Genomic DNA, 16,218 nt, shown 5'->3' on the forward strand with positions numbered 1-16,218 from the left:
GTAAACATTTGGATTGTATCCCATATGGCTGAAATGAATGGTTGCAAGTACTCACAGCAGGACCCGGAGCTCCAACTACACCCTGCGGACCTCCTGGGCCTGGCGGACCCTACAGCAACAGACAATCAGGGCAAAGATAAGGACTGGTTATAAAGAATATATACCTCATATGATCATTCTAAGATAATATTTGTTTAAAATAGGGTTGCTTTTGCATCCTAATTAATGCAACTAATACACAAGAATAAAAAATATGATCCCACTTTATATAAAGTCTCTTTAACTACATTGACAGTCCATGCAACTACCAATTTGATGCTTCAAATAGTTAATAAAGAGATCATAAAAATAATCCATAGAATAGAGCAGTTTAGTCCAAATTTTCTGAAGAGACATGATGATAATCCAGATTTAATTGCTTCCACAAGAACCAATGAAGGTTCATTCTCATGTTATGCAGCACGTTTGAGCTTCCACAAGAACCAATGAGGTTCATTCTCGTGTTATGCAGCACGTTTGAGCTTCCACAAGAACCAATGAGGTTCATTCTCGTGTTATGCAGCACGTTTGAGCTTCCACAAGAACCAATGAGGTTCATTCTCGTGTTATGCAGCACGTTTGAGCTTCCGCAAGAACCAATGAGGTTCATTTTCATTTACGAAGCACATTTAAGCTTCCACAAGAACCAATGAGGTTCATTCTCGTGTTATGCAGCACGTTTGAGCTTCCGCAAGAACCAATGAGGTTCATTTTCATTTACGAAGCACATTTAAGCTTCCACAAGAACCAATGAGGTTCATTCTCGTGTTACACAGCACGTTTGAGCTTCAGCAAGAACCAATAAGGTTCATTCTCGTGTTATGCAGCACGTTTGAGCTTCAGCAAGAACCAATAAGGTTCATTCTCGTGTTATGCAGCACGTTTGAGCTTCAGCAAGAACCAATAAGGTTCATTCTCGTGTTATGCAGCACGTTTGAGCTTCAGCAAGAACCAATAAGGTTCATTCTCGTGTTATGCAGCACGTTTGAGCTTCCGCAAGAAACAATGAGGTTCATTCTCGTGTTACGCAGCACGTTTGAGCTTCCGAAAGAACCAATGAGGTTCATTCTTGTGTTTCTCAGCACGTTTGAGCTTCCGCAAGAACCAATGAGGTTAATTTTCATGTTATGCAGCACGTTTGAGCTTTCACAAGAACCAATGAGGTTCATTCTCGTCTTACGCAGCATGTTTGAGCTTCCGAAAGAACCAATGAGGTTCATTCTCGTCTTACGCAGCATGTTTGAGCTTCCGAAAGAACCAATGAGGTTCATTCTCGTGTTTCTCAGCACGTTTGAGCTTCTGCAAGAACCAATGAGGTTAATTTTCATGCTACGAAGCACGTTTGAGCTTTCACAAGAACCAATGAGGTTCATTCTCGTCTTACGCAGCATGTTTGAGCTTCTGCAAGAACCAATGAGATTCATTCTCGTGTTACGCAGCACTTTTGAGTTTCTGCAAGTTCTAATTAGGTTCATTCTAGGCTAACGTTAATTGAACATTTGTATTTTTATTAACATTAACAAAGATTGATAAATACTGTAACAAATGTATTGCTCAGTGTAATCAAATCTTTTTTATTTATATTTAAATGTTTTATTTATTATCCCCAAATAACGATAATTTTAATAAATAATTTGAATATTGTTCAACTTACATATTCGCCCTTGTCACCTTTGCTTCCCTTTTGACCAGGCTCTCCAACTTCTCCCTGAAAAAAATGAATGAGAATGTTTTTGAAAATCGAGTAACTGACGCTTTGATTAAAACTTTTCCCTTGTTGCCTGGTCATCAAAAAAAATTCTCAAGGTCAATTCAGCTTCAATGGCAGATTAAACTTTGCTCCAAAGATTTTAATTTAACAGTAAAACCAAGACCTTGGGGTGTGTTTGCAATTAATTGATTACTTGGCCCCTCCAACACCAATGCCACCACAGCCGAGAAGAATAATGTAGCTTGGGACGTGATAAGGGTCTAAAAAAGCCCCATTCTACATTTAACAGGGCGATAATAGATTCTGGAATACATTAGCCTCAGAACACATTTGTTTACTTGGTTTATGTGCATGTGTGTAGAAGTGTGTGTGTGTGCTGGTTTCAACATTTCACTACAGTAATGATTTTGTGTCTTGTTTGATTATAGTGATGGATAAGTCAAAACTCTGTCGGCAGCATCACTAATGGTGTTCAGATGTGAGATGGGTATGATGTCTATGAATTAAAATGTCATGCTGTGAAGTTTGGAATAAAGTGCTGCACCTTGTCACCGTCCTCTCCAGGTGGACCCTGAGGTCCGGCTGGGCCAGGGAGACCGACTGGACCTTGGATGCCATCCCGACCGGCAGGACCAGCAGGTCCTTTCTCACCCTGAGTGAAGTTAAGAAATAACATTTTACATAGATGACTCAATATGCAGATTAATATGCACCTCTCTGCATTACGTCCTATGAGGAATACTTTAATCCAATTAATACAGGGAGTCTGAGCAAACAAAGCTAATGGCAGATCCACCGCATTTAATTAACAGTATTTATACACTATGCAGAAGAGTATGTTCGGTAATTATTATAGAACCTTTCAGTCAACTAATTGATTTCAGCTTTAACTGAATTAAGTTTTTGTTTGGATGCTGCATTAAACTCGCTAAGCTATCTCTGGTAGATGTGTTTATTGAAAAGATGAATTTTAATGAACAAACTCTTTCCCTCTGGCCCATGTTATTTCCCACAGGAATCTCTAGACATTAGTGCATCGCTTCCACACATCTGATAAAAGCACAGTTGCGATTTTACTTTCTTCAGGGTGAATTCAGATAAATTAGGCCCCATTTTGCTATTCATCTCGTCAACAAATGAGATGATGGCCCAATTTACTTGTTCAATTTAATAATTATGATTACTTATTGGGACAATGTACAAGCTAAAAATGGCATTTTATTAATCTCCTAACAATGCTCACTCACCGGACCACCCTTCTCTCCAGCGGGTCCCGGGGGTCCCTGAGGGCCATTGCGTCCTGTTAGACCAATGGGTCCTCCTGGTCCAGCTGCTCCTCTTTCTCCTGGTGACCCCTGTAACACACATATCCTATTAAATCTGACTGCATCCCAATTGGTTAGTTAAGATATTTATGATTTACAGGAAAGTAAGTTCTGGTTTTCCCTTTTTCAAGATAGTGTATTTTAAAGATTTTAATTTTATTTTGTAAAATCAAAATAAGCTTTCAGAACTTTATTGGAAAGTGTTTAAACAATGTTTTTCATACTTGTTCAATGAAGCGTAAACAATTTTTGCACATGCACCTGTGGAACAGTCCTTAAGGCATTAACAGTTTACAGGCGGAAGACAATTATTGTCTCAGTTCCAATAACTTAGGATACTAAAGAGACCTTTCTCCTGACTCTGAAAAACACCAGGAGAAAGATGGCCATGATCTCTGGTCACCTGCCATAGTCCTGATCCCGGGAGGCATGAAGACTGCAGATGTGGCCAGAGCAATGAACCGCAATGTACGTAATGTAAGAGGCCTAAGACAGTGCTACAGGGAGACAGGAAGGACAGCGGATCGTCCTCACAGTGCTTGACATTGACCATTCCTCTGTTTAGGGACTCATTATTTCATTTCTGTTTGTCAAATGTTTTTGAAATTTGTTCAGTTTATGTCTCAGTTATTTATCTGTTCATATAAATATTTACACGTTAAGAAATTTGCTGGGGGGAAAAAGCCATTGAAAGCATGTTGGGAGCATGTTTCTTATACATTATACATTCCCATGTCTGTGGGAACCCTGTTATTCAGTGGTTTGTTTTGACTCTGAAGAACATGTTCCCATACAGATCCTTTTGCTGCACTAAACAACACAAGGCACATTTGCATTTGCGTATCACATTAAATATATCTCTTTCTTTGAGAGTGAACAGGTCTTTTATAGTTTTTCTGAGAGCGAGCTCTCTTGTTCAAAACCAACGTGTAGTTGGTAGTTCTGGTTTTTTTTTAGAAATAGTCCATTAGTGCATCTATTAGCACTGAAGGATTAGAACTAAAGACAGCTCTCAGAGCGAAGGCTTTATCCACTTTTTACTTGAGGACATCTGGTTGCTTTCACATGCATGCACATACTCACAGAAACACATGCTTAAACTTATACACAACATTAACCATCAGTGTTAATGCTTCCAAACATAGTGAGGGGTCAAGGTCACTGCACACCAAACTGCACAACATGCAGAACATGGTCTCAATTAGTGGTTCTCAACATATTGTCCTTATACCTTGAAAAATTGTGGGAGGACACATCTCAATCATTATTTTTTTTGCTAACACTTTACTTAAGCCTTTATGTATAATGCATTATAAATGTATGCAGGCATACATTTTTCCATAAATAATTATAATAATAATAATAATAATAAATATATAAATAAATAATAAAATAACAAATAATACAAATAAAAAAAAATTATCAAGACTTACTCACTTCTTATATCATACACCACCCAACAAACACACTCCAGACCAGGCCCGGAGTGGGTAATCGGGAGAATCGGGAGTATTCCCGGTGGGTTTTACTAGAGCGCTGACTTTGTGTGTTTGACTGAATTGTTTGCTTTATTTGTATAGCTTCTTATACCTTTTACTTATACTTTTATAATGGCTAATATTGATAAAACTGAAATTTAACAAAAAGAGACTGGGTTGAGTTTTGTCATTTTAAATTGTAATAATTGTATTTAAAAATGTAAAAACTGTAATGTTGTTTACTGCAAAATCTGTTGTTTAGTACAAATGCACATATTGCCTGGACCATATTAAAATGTTTAATGTTTTTATATTATATTTAAAACGAAAAGAGGCAGGTTTGTGTTTTATATTTTGTTTTGTTTTTAATAGGCAAACGTTATGTGCAGTGAATATAATCAATACGCGTTGCATGAACCACATTTGTGTGGCTATCATGTTTAAGATTTCTTTAAATGAAAACGAAAATAGTTAGTAAGGTGTTTTATCACATATTTCGTTGTCTAAAATATACAGAGATAGCCGGAGTAGCAGAGCGAGCTGAGTGACTCGCGCTGCGTCTGAAGGTGGGCGGGGTTAGGATTTCCCAAGATTTTCCATGATGAAAGTGACCAATCATAAGAGGGTCAGTGCCCTCCTTGGTTTCCGCCCCCAAATTGTCAAAAGTCATGTAGACTCGAGCGAGCAGAAATCAGCTGAGCGAGCAGAAATCCACTGCGCGAGCAAAACAGCACTCCACGAGCAGAAATCCACTGCGCGCGAGCAGGATTCCACTGTACAAGCAGAGTTAACCTATGAGAGTATGCCAGGCGCTCGCTCGCAGCTACCTGTACACCTCTCGGTTGTTGAATTTTTGCGCGAGTACTTTTATCATGCCAGCTGAAGGTTCATTTTTGCGCGCGTGAAATAACATAATGTGCTCGTGAGCATGTCTTACACGCTCATGACATTTGACTAAAAAATGACGCCATACATAGCCCGTCTTTTCAAAACGTTTTCTCAGGGAGGCTACCGCGGCTCCGCCGGCGCCTACTGATAGCTGGGCCGGCCGTAACGGTACGCGTCAGGGAGGATGGATGGGAGGAAGAGGCCAGGAGGTAAGCTATGGAAGCTTTGTTTCCGCCACAGAATAAAACATTTTAAAAGATAATTGCGACTTTTTATCTCGAGTTTACATCTGGCAATTCTGAATTTTTTTCTCAGAATTGCGAGATATAAAGTCAGAATTGCCTGAAATAAAGTCGCAATTGCGTGTTAAAAAGTCAGAATTGTGAGATATTAAGTCAGAATTGCCTGAAATAAAGTTGCAATTGCGTGTTATAAAGAATTGTGAGATATAGAGTCAGAATTGCGTGATATAAAGTCGCAATTGCTTCTTATAAAGTCAGAATTGCAAGATGTAAAATCAGAACGGCCTGAAATAAAGTCGCAATTGCTTATAAAGTCAGAACTGCAAGATATAGAGTCAGAATTGTGTGATATAAAGTCATAAAACGTGTTATAAAGTCACAATTGCGAAATATAAAGTCAGAATTGTGTGATATAAAGTCGCAATTGCTTATAAAGTCAGAACTGCCAGATATAGAGTCAGAATTGTGTGATATAAAATCATAAAACGTGTTATAAAGTCAGAATTGCAAATTATAAAGTCAGAATTGTGTGAAATAAAGTCGCAATTGCTTATAAAGTCAGAACTGCAAGATATAAAGTCAGAATTGTGTGATATAAAGTAGCAATTGCGTGTTATAAAGTCAGAATTGCGAAATATAAAGTCAGAATTGCGAAATATAACGTCAGAATTGTGTGAAAAAGTTGCAATTGCTTCTTATAAAGTCTAAGTGAATTATTATTTAACCTTTACATTGTTTGTTAACCCATGGTATTAATACTAACTACACAATAGTACGAGCTGAACTGTTGCTTCATTTATCCAATTTTAAAAAAGTGCTAATTTGGAATTCCACCATGGAAAAAGTGGGCCGGTCTTGGGCCTGAAACTCCCGGGCTGAAAAGTGGCCCCACTCCGGCCCTGCTCCAGACAAACATCTTGGAAAAACACAACCCTTTAACCCTTTGTTAGAAACTTCTCAGAAGTTGTGCTGGTGACTCAATTCAGGCACCTGCGGGAGGTCTATTTAGGCAAATAAGATCGCTGATTTGCGTGGGTGGGCCACTGACTCAAATCCTACTGATTTCAGAGATTTTTCTTGCTGGGCTGTACAGATGCCTGTTATACACGAGAGACAATGAAGCCCTACACCAATCTTCCTCAAGCTGAAAGGGGCTTCACATTGAGCACAGCTGAAGCTTTGACGGTTTTAAGTAGGGCTGCACGTTTTCAAGTTTTTCATTAACCGTTAACCGAGGCCCTTAGCGGTTAATACTCGGTTAACCATAGTGTGCGCGCCGCAACCCCGAGATAGGCAAAATTTGCGGGTGGGAAATGTCCCCACCACTATTTTCTAAGGTCGATATTGTCACCACTTTTGAAACATCTCGCGGCATGAATACCAATACAAATAAACAAAACATCTTCAGTTAACTAGCAGAGCATTCATTTCGTTCGTTTTTTTTTTTTTTTTAGGCGATCTAGCGCTGAAATGTTTTGTTTTTTAAATCAAGTGATCAAAGTGCTCGTTGCCGCTGCGATCGAGAAGGGGCTTGTAAAACGTGCTGAGGTATTATTAATTCGTGGCCACAACAATTCACCTGATACTGATAAATATTCACCAATTCACAAAAAAAAAAAGGAATAAAAAGCTGTAGTCGGCCTTCACTGAAGAGCTATCTTCACAGGGACGAAAAACAGTTTAATAATTATTATTAATTCGTGGCCACGAAATAATTCACCTGAATATTCACCAATTCACAAAATATAGGTCTTTAGCATTCACTAATTAATAGTATCAAACTGTTTTTGGCCACGTTAAATCAAAATGAGGGAGGGAAATAGTTCAACGTGTCCACGATTTATTAAAACGAGGGAACAAATAAGTCGTCGTAACAACTAATTATTTAGATCAGTGGACAGGGCGCATAAGAACAAACAGTGAGAGAGCCCCGGCCGCGCGCGCGCGCACTCTCACCGCCTTCAAACAACACGAGCGCTGTATTGCTCTCTCTCCCTCGCGCATATCAACACCGTAAAAGGTCGGAAGACCGATTGTGTTTTATAGATTAGTAGTTTGTTCATATAAAGTGTTTGATTAGCAAGTACATGTTTAGGAAATGCATAATACAAATTGTATGGGTTAATGTAACGGTAAACGGACTCTGCGGGTAAAACTGTTGTGATGAAACTGCGCATGCGCGGGGTAAAACTGCTGGTGTAAAGCTGTGGCTCTGCGGCTCTGCAGACAGATATTATTGTGCTGCGATCAGTGGCGCGGATACTGACTGACTATATTTGTTTCTGGCTCGCGCACAGCCTTCATTCTAGGACGCGCGCTTTCTTTGCCCGCTTCATATTAGAAAACTGGTCTAGCGGTCTCTGGCGGTGCAAAAATGTATTACAACTAAATTCAATGCACACCATTGACGCCACTTAACCGAGCAAAATGTTTCACTCGGTTACGCAATTTTTAACGGTTAATCGGTTAATCGGTTAACCATGGACACCCCTAGTTTTAAGCTGTACTGCTGTGCCTTCACTGCACTATGAGAGAAGACAGACAGCAGTTACTTTAATGGGAGGATGTTATTGCTATGCAGAATGCAGTTTCTATTTTATTCTATATTCTGTACGATTATAGGGTTGACACCATACCAAAATTCAAGTAATCAATAGCAAAAACAGCATGATTCTCGATCCCAAGTTCGAAACCATAGAAATATTCAATTGTAACTCTCGAACACAGTTCTTTAATTGACTAAAACCTAAAATATAAAGTATAAATGTCAAGTAAAAACAAGTACTTTAAAATAATTCAATAAATTGATTTTTTATTTTATTTTTAGAAAATCACTATATATTAAGTGGATGAAATATTATTAATAATAATAAATTAATAATATAAAATATTTTCTCAATTAGGTTCCTTGCGATTTTAACACAGAAATATTTTTTCCCTCTTTCCTTTTCAATATTATATTATATTTTCATTATATAATAACAACATTTTATACAGCAACATATATTTGGCTTAGATTGCATTTACACTGCACGGCTTAAAACATAGGTCCAATATTCTGACACTAAACATGTATTATAAGGGTTTCATTAATATCCTGCCAAGATGGCCATTTTGACCGAAGTGCATTTGATTGCTTTCACGCGTACAGTAGCCACATTACTATGAGTGCACTTCACAGAGTGCACACACACACATACAGTATCCCCGGTACATTTGGCATCCCTAATGACTACAGGTTTGAATCTCAATGCAATGACTGATATAGTGACGGACTTACTGATTAGGCCTGACTCATTCAGTGTGATCAGACTGTGTGGGATCAGATCACACATCGATGTGCCAACATTACTGGTCATTAAATTCACCACCTGCTGACTGTGCCTGGTCCAGAATTTGCCTGATGTCACATTACTAATAGAGGCAAAGCTTGCAGATTGATCGTTTGCAGTGACAGAGTTTCCATAGTAACACAGGTACTTACGATGGGGCCGGGTGGACCCTGTGGACCCTCGCCTCCCTTCAGACCAGATGGACCCTGTGAAAGAGGGAGAGAGAGAGAGGTTTAATTCTCTAATGAGAGCTGTGCTTCAGAATCTGTCAAAGTGGCATCTGAGTCTCTGCATGTGTGCTTGAATGTGTTTGTGCCAGAATATGGCAGATGTTTGTACTATATGTCTACAAGAAATACAGCCCAGAGTGTTTATTAAACTGGCAATCTCCCTATTTCCTACATCAGAAACCCAGCGCTGGCAGTGCATTGTCATGTGACGCCAAGGACACGTCACTCTCCTCCCATCAAGCCATAATCTGAGTCATGAAAAACATATGAACCAGCTAAAAGTAAACATCAAAACAACAAGTGATGGCAAAATTCAATTGTTGTTTATTGAAATCATACTGGCTTTGGGTTTCAAATGTGACTTTCAGCAACACTTGATTCATGAAAGATGTAACTAATGAAGATTGAAATTCATCAAGTTGGCAGATGCTATTTCTTAAACTAAAAACAAAACTTTGATTATATTCAGTCCCACAGTCTAAATACTCTTAATGAAGAAAAACAAGTATGGACATTTCCAAAGTCCCCATGACATACACTTCTTTTGAGTTGCCCAATTGTGGCAGTTTGTTATGCAGAAAGTAATTTACAGGCCCACATCAGAGGGATAATAAATATGTCAAACTGAATCTCAGAAACGGACTGAAAGTGAGATACAGGTTAGCATTTTTCTTTAGGACAATGCAATATATAATTATAGCACCTCATGCACTTTTACTGTCCTGAAGCAGCCGGGAGACTGGATCTGACTAGATATTTGAAACAATTTTTGTCTAAAACGCATATGCAACAAGAGATTATGTTGGTACACAAGAATTTCTTTTCAATACATTTTTGGCCTGAAAGTCAATATGAAATCAAAGTCATACTTTTACATATTACTGGCTTTATTGTGTACTGCAATACAGTGGAATTTATTTCTATACAAGATGTGTTTAAAAAGCTTACTGAATGTCTTAATACATGTTAAATATGTCAGTTAATCTTCACAAGCCTCAGTCTTAGTTAGGACTGTACCCTTTCCTGAGGCATTCATCCAGTGTGAGCATTTGAATGAACAGCAGGCGGTTAAGCAGCTAATGGCCATTTGGTGAGGCACATGACATTAACTTGTTTGCTCTTACCGCTGCGCCAGGAAGCCCCCTTTGTCCTGGGAACCCTTTCAATCCGGCAGGGCCAGGTTTCCCAGAACCCCCCTGAGGACCTGGATCACCCTTCAAGGAGAGAGACGATGAGATTTAGTCCTCTAACTTAAAAACACACAAATCTCCACAGCATTATCTGCCAGCTACACATTATGAAATTGGACAGCAAATTATGTGAATTCTCTCCAATGATTAGCCTTGAATGATCTGAAGTAAACGTGTTTAGCACATCATACCTTTCCACCTTCTTTGCCAGCAGCTCCGGGAAGACCTTGCTCTCCAGGGGGCCCTGGTGATCCAGGATGTCCTCTCTCTCCAACAGGACCAGTTTCTCCTGTAGAGCCCTTTTAAATGTCCAATTTAAACAGGTTTTTGATTAAACTTCTGGCTAACTTCAGGAGATGTTTAATCAGAGCAATGTGTTGGTATTTTTTTTCCTGCTTATATAAAACAATAACTGTTCAAGCTCACCTGTGGGCCAACAACACCTCCAGGTCCAGGAGGTCCAGTTTTTCCTTGAAAACCCTGTGGTGAGAATAAACATAGTCATTGTGAGAGATTACATGCAATTTATTCTAGTTATCACATGTGTGTGGAAGTAATCTTAGAGCAAAGAAAAATCGGATTAATTGTAAATATCACTAAACTGTACAAATCCAGCTTGTCGTTTTCCCTAAATCAGTGAAAGAGAAGTGCAGTATTGTCATCTTGAAAATCACAAAGGAGAGACATTCAATATAAAACGAGTTCCTCTTTTTAGCAGTCCATCTCTCTGACATTCTTAATTAGAAACAGAGAGATAGATAGACCTGAACAGTATCGCACCTTGACACTGTCGGCAGCTAAAAGGTAATACACCATAAAGACTGTCCTCAACATTTCTTCCTCTTTACTCCAGAGACAGAAAACACTTATAAAGATAAAATGATACTCACAGTCTCTCCTCGCTGTCCAGGGTGACCGGGCAATCCGTCCTTTCCAGCAGGCCCCTGAGGGTTTTACAAAATTGAAAAAGATTAATTGAGATTAAAACATTAATTATTATATAATATACTTATAGACACGTGGTTATCACTCTTTCATGTTTGTGGTTTTAATGGTTACAGTTAGACATGTTATTTGAGCTAAGTATAGACAATCTAGCTCTGTCGCCTCACAGCAAGGAGGTCCCTGGTTCGATTCCTGGGTTTGCATGTTCTCTCTGTGTCCACTCCGGTTTCACCCACAATTCAAAAACATGCAGTATAGGTGAATTGGAGATGTTAAATGAGCCATGTAATGGGAGGGTAGAGGAAAGAGCTGGCAATCTACCCCAGAAAAATCATTGCCAAGAAAATTCATGGACAGTCTCTCCCGTTTGGCAAGAGACGGTCCATTGAATCACTAAGAGTCAGATACGACTGAAATGGTTAATGAATGAATGAATAGACAGCTTAATGTATGGAAGCCCATTTCGGCCACATAAGAAAAAACAACAGCAATGTTTTTAGTAAACCATAATTATGATATGAATTCATAATTATGACATAAAAGTTGAAATTATGAGAGCAGTCATAATTATGAGATAAAAAGTCAAAATTATGAGATAAAATGTCATGATTAGAACCCTAAAAGTCATAATTATAATTTCAACTTGTCATAATTAAGACTTTTTTTGTCATAATTAGGACTTCTAATGCCATAACTATGACATAAAAAGTCCTTTATGTGAATAGATTATGTGAAGTGGCAGAAATGGACTTCCATACTAATGTGAGTCAAAAAGTAGAATAACTTAGATTAGAATAACTCAAAAGCATATGAAATTGACGAAACTACATACAGGTGGGCCTTTAGGGCCTGGCAATCCAACAGGGCCCTGAGGTCCTTGGGGTCCCTAAAACATGGAAAGAAAAATTAAGGGAGATGTAAAGGTTGATTAATACAACTGAACTGGAGAAATAATTCAACCATCACTTACTCTCTCTCCTGGGCCACCAGATGGTCCATCATTTCCTGATGTTCCCTAAAACAGAAACAAAGCTGCCTGTTACAAGAAAACATTCGCAGATAGCATTGACTATTTGAGTTAGCTGAATAAGGACTGGTTAAGCCTGACCTTTGGTCCAGGTTTTCCTGTTGGACCTCTGGCACCTCTTCCACCACGGGGACCCTGAGATCGAGTGTTATTAGCGATAAGCCTTATGCATCATTAGTGTATGTGGAAAAGAGTTTTCTTTTCTGTTGAAAAGATTCAAACTTGTTCATTTACATACCGTTGGACCTCTTTGTCCTCTTGGACCTGCTTTACCAGCAATACCCTAAAAAACAAAACCAACCCTTAAAATTACAACCTTAACATCACAATCAGGGCCTAAAACTAACTTTCAAGCAAAATCACAAATAAGTACAATATAACAAAGACACAAATGAAATAAACAGTGCTTTTCTAAGTTTACCCCTTTTCCACCAAGGCAGTGCCGGTGCCTACTCACGAACCAGTTCTTTGTGTTTTGAGAGCCAAAGAACCAGTTCTCGGCCAGGAAAATTGTTTCCAAAGCGGCACCAACTCTTTGCTGGACTAGAACCGTTCTTTTACCACGTCATGTTTACGTCGGGGGCTGGGGGCGGGGTTATTGTCGAACTTCTTCTCGAACGTAACCTCCATCTATAGTAATCCAGACGAGCAGCACAAATGCGTTCTAAACATCTTCTTCTGACCCCAATATAGGATCGCAAAGCCAGGAGAAACATTTGCAGAAAGACGACGTAGTCCGCCATTGTAATTGTTATGCTTGTTAAGTTGGCGCAAGCGTTTCTGGGAAAGCTAAGACGTACTGTATGGCAATGTACACAGTGACGTAACAATATTGTTTGCTGGGCTCTCTAGTCAGTGGAAAAACAAACAGGTTCTGAGAAGGTTCGCAAGTTGAACCAACTTTGAACCAGCACCAGTTCCAAACCAGTTCTTTTTTGGTGGAAAAGGGGTAACAGTAGTTTTCAGGTCTAGAAACTGTACAAATTAAAACATCATTATTAATTAATCCTTATTTAAGTTACAAAAGATATTCAGTGAAGAGCAGTGAGTGATTTTTTCTTTGCCCTTTGTTGTTTGATTAACATTAAAAACATAGACAGAAGCAGAAATATTAGGCTGCTGTCACTTTAAGAGCAAATGCACGGATCTAATATACTGATACACATGCACTTACTTTCTCAACTGTTTACGTTCACTTAAGACATAACCAATTTGTGTGGCGATGCAGCTTTGGCCCGTCAACTGTCCCGAGTGTTGTTCACGTTCATGCATTGTTTGAATTCATTCAAATGACTACCATTAAAATGTTACTGGTGTTCTGCCAAATAATGCAACCAATCAGATTGTGCCACCAGCAATATATTTTTCATTGTTTTAAGGGTAGGTTTAGGGTAGGGCTGGGTATGGACATTATTAAAGCCTCAAACCACATGAATATGATGCTGGTAGCACAATCTGATAGGTAGCATTTATCACCGGCCAACTGGCGAGTGACACATTTTCAAATAAAATCATTTGACGCGTGGCGAGAGTTAGTTTTTGGCACTGGTTGCAATAACTGTGAGTTCTAGGACTAGTTAACTTCTGGTATAGGTTGTTTGTAATCAGAACCAGAGAAGTACAATAGAGATGGCTCTAGCCAGGCTGTAGCATCCTAAAAGAAATCTAATTTTATAGTAAAATAAAAAAGCCCTTATACGTACCCTTCCTCCCTTCTCACCATTGGCTCCAGGGAAGCCAGAGAAACCAGTTGAGCCCTGTAGAAGGAGACAGATTACTAGGCACATTGAGGAGAGTAGTTTTCAGCTACAAAGCATAAATTACACACTTATTTCACTTCAAAAGTATCCAATATTCGTCCCAACCTTTTAAACATGCCAAAAAACCCTTGGTCGTTGAGCAAAAGTGAAGCTGTGTTGACACAAAGGATGTCCTTGAGGAATAATTTAACAACATTACTGCTAATGCTAACATTTGCGAGTGATACTCAGAGGGCTAGCTTTTGGAGTTGATAAACATGAGCAGTGCGTGCTTGTCAGCACAAGGACAGGAGAAAATGAAGGTCGAATTATTTTGGCAGGGAAAGAAGGGGAAGCGGCCCATGCACAATGGAAACGCATCAGTAATTTACTCCACAGGATGGTCGCCTGCACAAGATAATGGAACAGATCAAACAGACAACTGCAAATGCACACACAAAACAATGGAACACTGAGGTGGACCAACAGCATTTTCCCATCCCCACTGAAAGTCAATGCTAATCACAACGCTCCAGCTCCACTCTGCATTTTACATTTTCCAAATGATGTATTATTTAAGATATCTGATATATAATTTTTTTAAGTGCCCCTTTTATGCTTTTTTGGATATTACCTTTTATGTAATGTGTAATATAGCTGTTTGTGAATGTAAAAGGTTTGCAAAGTTTTTCCAAAAAGAAAGAATCGATTCTGAACTGCCTGCAATGAGTTGTCAGTAATTCCAGTCTCACTTCCTGCATGAACCTAAATAGGTTTGTAACAAATTTGCATAATGCCAGTCTGTGGTCTTCATTGGCTGCCCTACTTTGACCCGCCCTCAAACAGTATTTCAAGCTGGTTCATGCTGTCGACATGTCAAGAAGACGCTGTTTTCTGTGCTGTGAATGCAAATACACTTTCTATGCACTTCCACAAATCGATATGACTCAAACTGATATGATACCTACACCATAGTTTCTGTTCATATCACTGGGTAAAAAAAGCGCTGAGGAAGCCACAGGAGCTGAAATTCAGATAAGGTAATGGGCGTTTAGTTTCCTAGATGCGCTGTAAGTGGTAGACCAATCACAACTTGTGCTGTCTGACCAATCAGAGCAGAGTAGGCTCTTGGAAAGGAAGGGTTTAGAGACTGAATCTTTGAACAAACTGTTTTTTTGAAAAGAGATAATGCTGCAATGTATATAATGAGAAAATTGAATTAATCAAAATACTAACATTAGCCCATTAAAATGTTATGATCATGAAGAATTTTCAAAAATTCCAAATCCAAATTTTGTAAAAAAATAAAAATAACTTTGTATATATAACTATAAATAAAATTATATAATTTTTATTATTATTATAAAAAAATATTATAAATATTACAGATATTATTATAAATGTTATTTAATTATTAGTGTTTTAAAAAATAACTAAGTAAATGTTAGATGATGGAAAAGGTAATATATGTCAAAACAGAGGAAATGAGAAGAACAATTAAATATCTAAAATATCAACCAATATAAATAGATGAAAAAAACATCAAAACCAGGCGATATGATACTGATATATTGCCATCCTTAATAGGAGTGAGAAAGAGAGAGAGAGATAAAAAAAACACAGCAGGACTCAAAAAACCAACTCATCACTTCCAGGGAAAAAAAAACTCCTCACATACTCTGAACAGAACCCTGAACAGGCCGAACATCACTTAAAAAAAAAAATGCGGTAGTGGAAAATGGAAACCCTGTGTCAAAATAGCTGACAAAGCAAGTTGTAGACTACTTCAAAATCACTTTCCATAACTTGTTATTCAAACAAAAACCAGGGAATTCAAGCTGTATGAGTGGACTAGCCTGTATACTGAATCAAATTATCGTTTTGTCGATGTTAGCAGGCTGAACTGACTAAATAAGCTGACAAACATCACAACACAAACTGTTTCTGCACAGTCTTGAGCTGTTCACAGGCCTGCACTTATTGCATGCTGGGTAGCTGAAGATAAAGCAGTCAGTGTCATGGAAAATGAGTTTATCCTATTAAATCTGTTAACACAGGCGATCAGAGAACAG

The 16,218-nt window shown here is 38.5% G+C and overlaps 1 protein-coding gene across 1 annotated transcript in view; it reads right to left on the reverse strand.

Moving 5' to 3' along the window:
• Positions 1-16,218, reverse strand: part of col11a1b (collagen, type XI, alpha 1b) — a 92,187-nt gene that overhangs the window by 22,218 nt on the left and 53,751 nt on the right. Inside the window, exons 32-45 of the mRNA XM_081375290.1 lie at positions 14,111-14,164; positions 12,646-12,690; positions 12,489-12,542; positions 12,351-12,395; positions 12,213-12,266; positions 11,326-11,379; positions 10,862-10,915; positions 10,627-10,734; positions 10,370-10,459; positions 9,168-9,221; positions 2,998-3,105; positions 2,295-2,402; positions 1,694-1,747; positions 56-109 (exon numbers count right to left, since the gene is read on the reverse strand). Coding sequence (XP_081231416.1) covers positions 56-109; positions 1,694-1,747; positions 2,295-2,402; positions 2,998-3,105; positions 9,168-9,221; positions 10,370-10,459; positions 10,627-10,734; positions 10,862-10,915; positions 11,326-11,379; positions 12,213-12,266; positions 12,351-12,395; positions 12,489-12,542; positions 12,646-12,690; positions 14,111-14,164 — 936 coding nt within the window. The remainder of the gene's footprint in view (positions 1-55; positions 110-1,693; positions 1,748-2,294; positions 2,403-2,997; positions 3,106-9,167; positions 9,222-10,369; positions 10,460-10,626; positions 10,735-10,861; positions 10,916-11,325; positions 11,380-12,212; positions 12,267-12,350; positions 12,396-12,488; positions 12,543-12,645; positions 12,691-14,110; positions 14,165-16,218) is intronic.

The sequence above is a fragment of the Scardinius erythrophthalmus genome, assembly GCF_964197995.2.
Source record: "Scardinius erythrophthalmus genome assembly, chromosome: 9".
Taxonomy (NCBI): Eukaryota; Metazoa; Chordata; class Actinopteri; order Cypriniformes; family Leuciscidae; genus Scardinius; species Scardinius erythrophthalmus.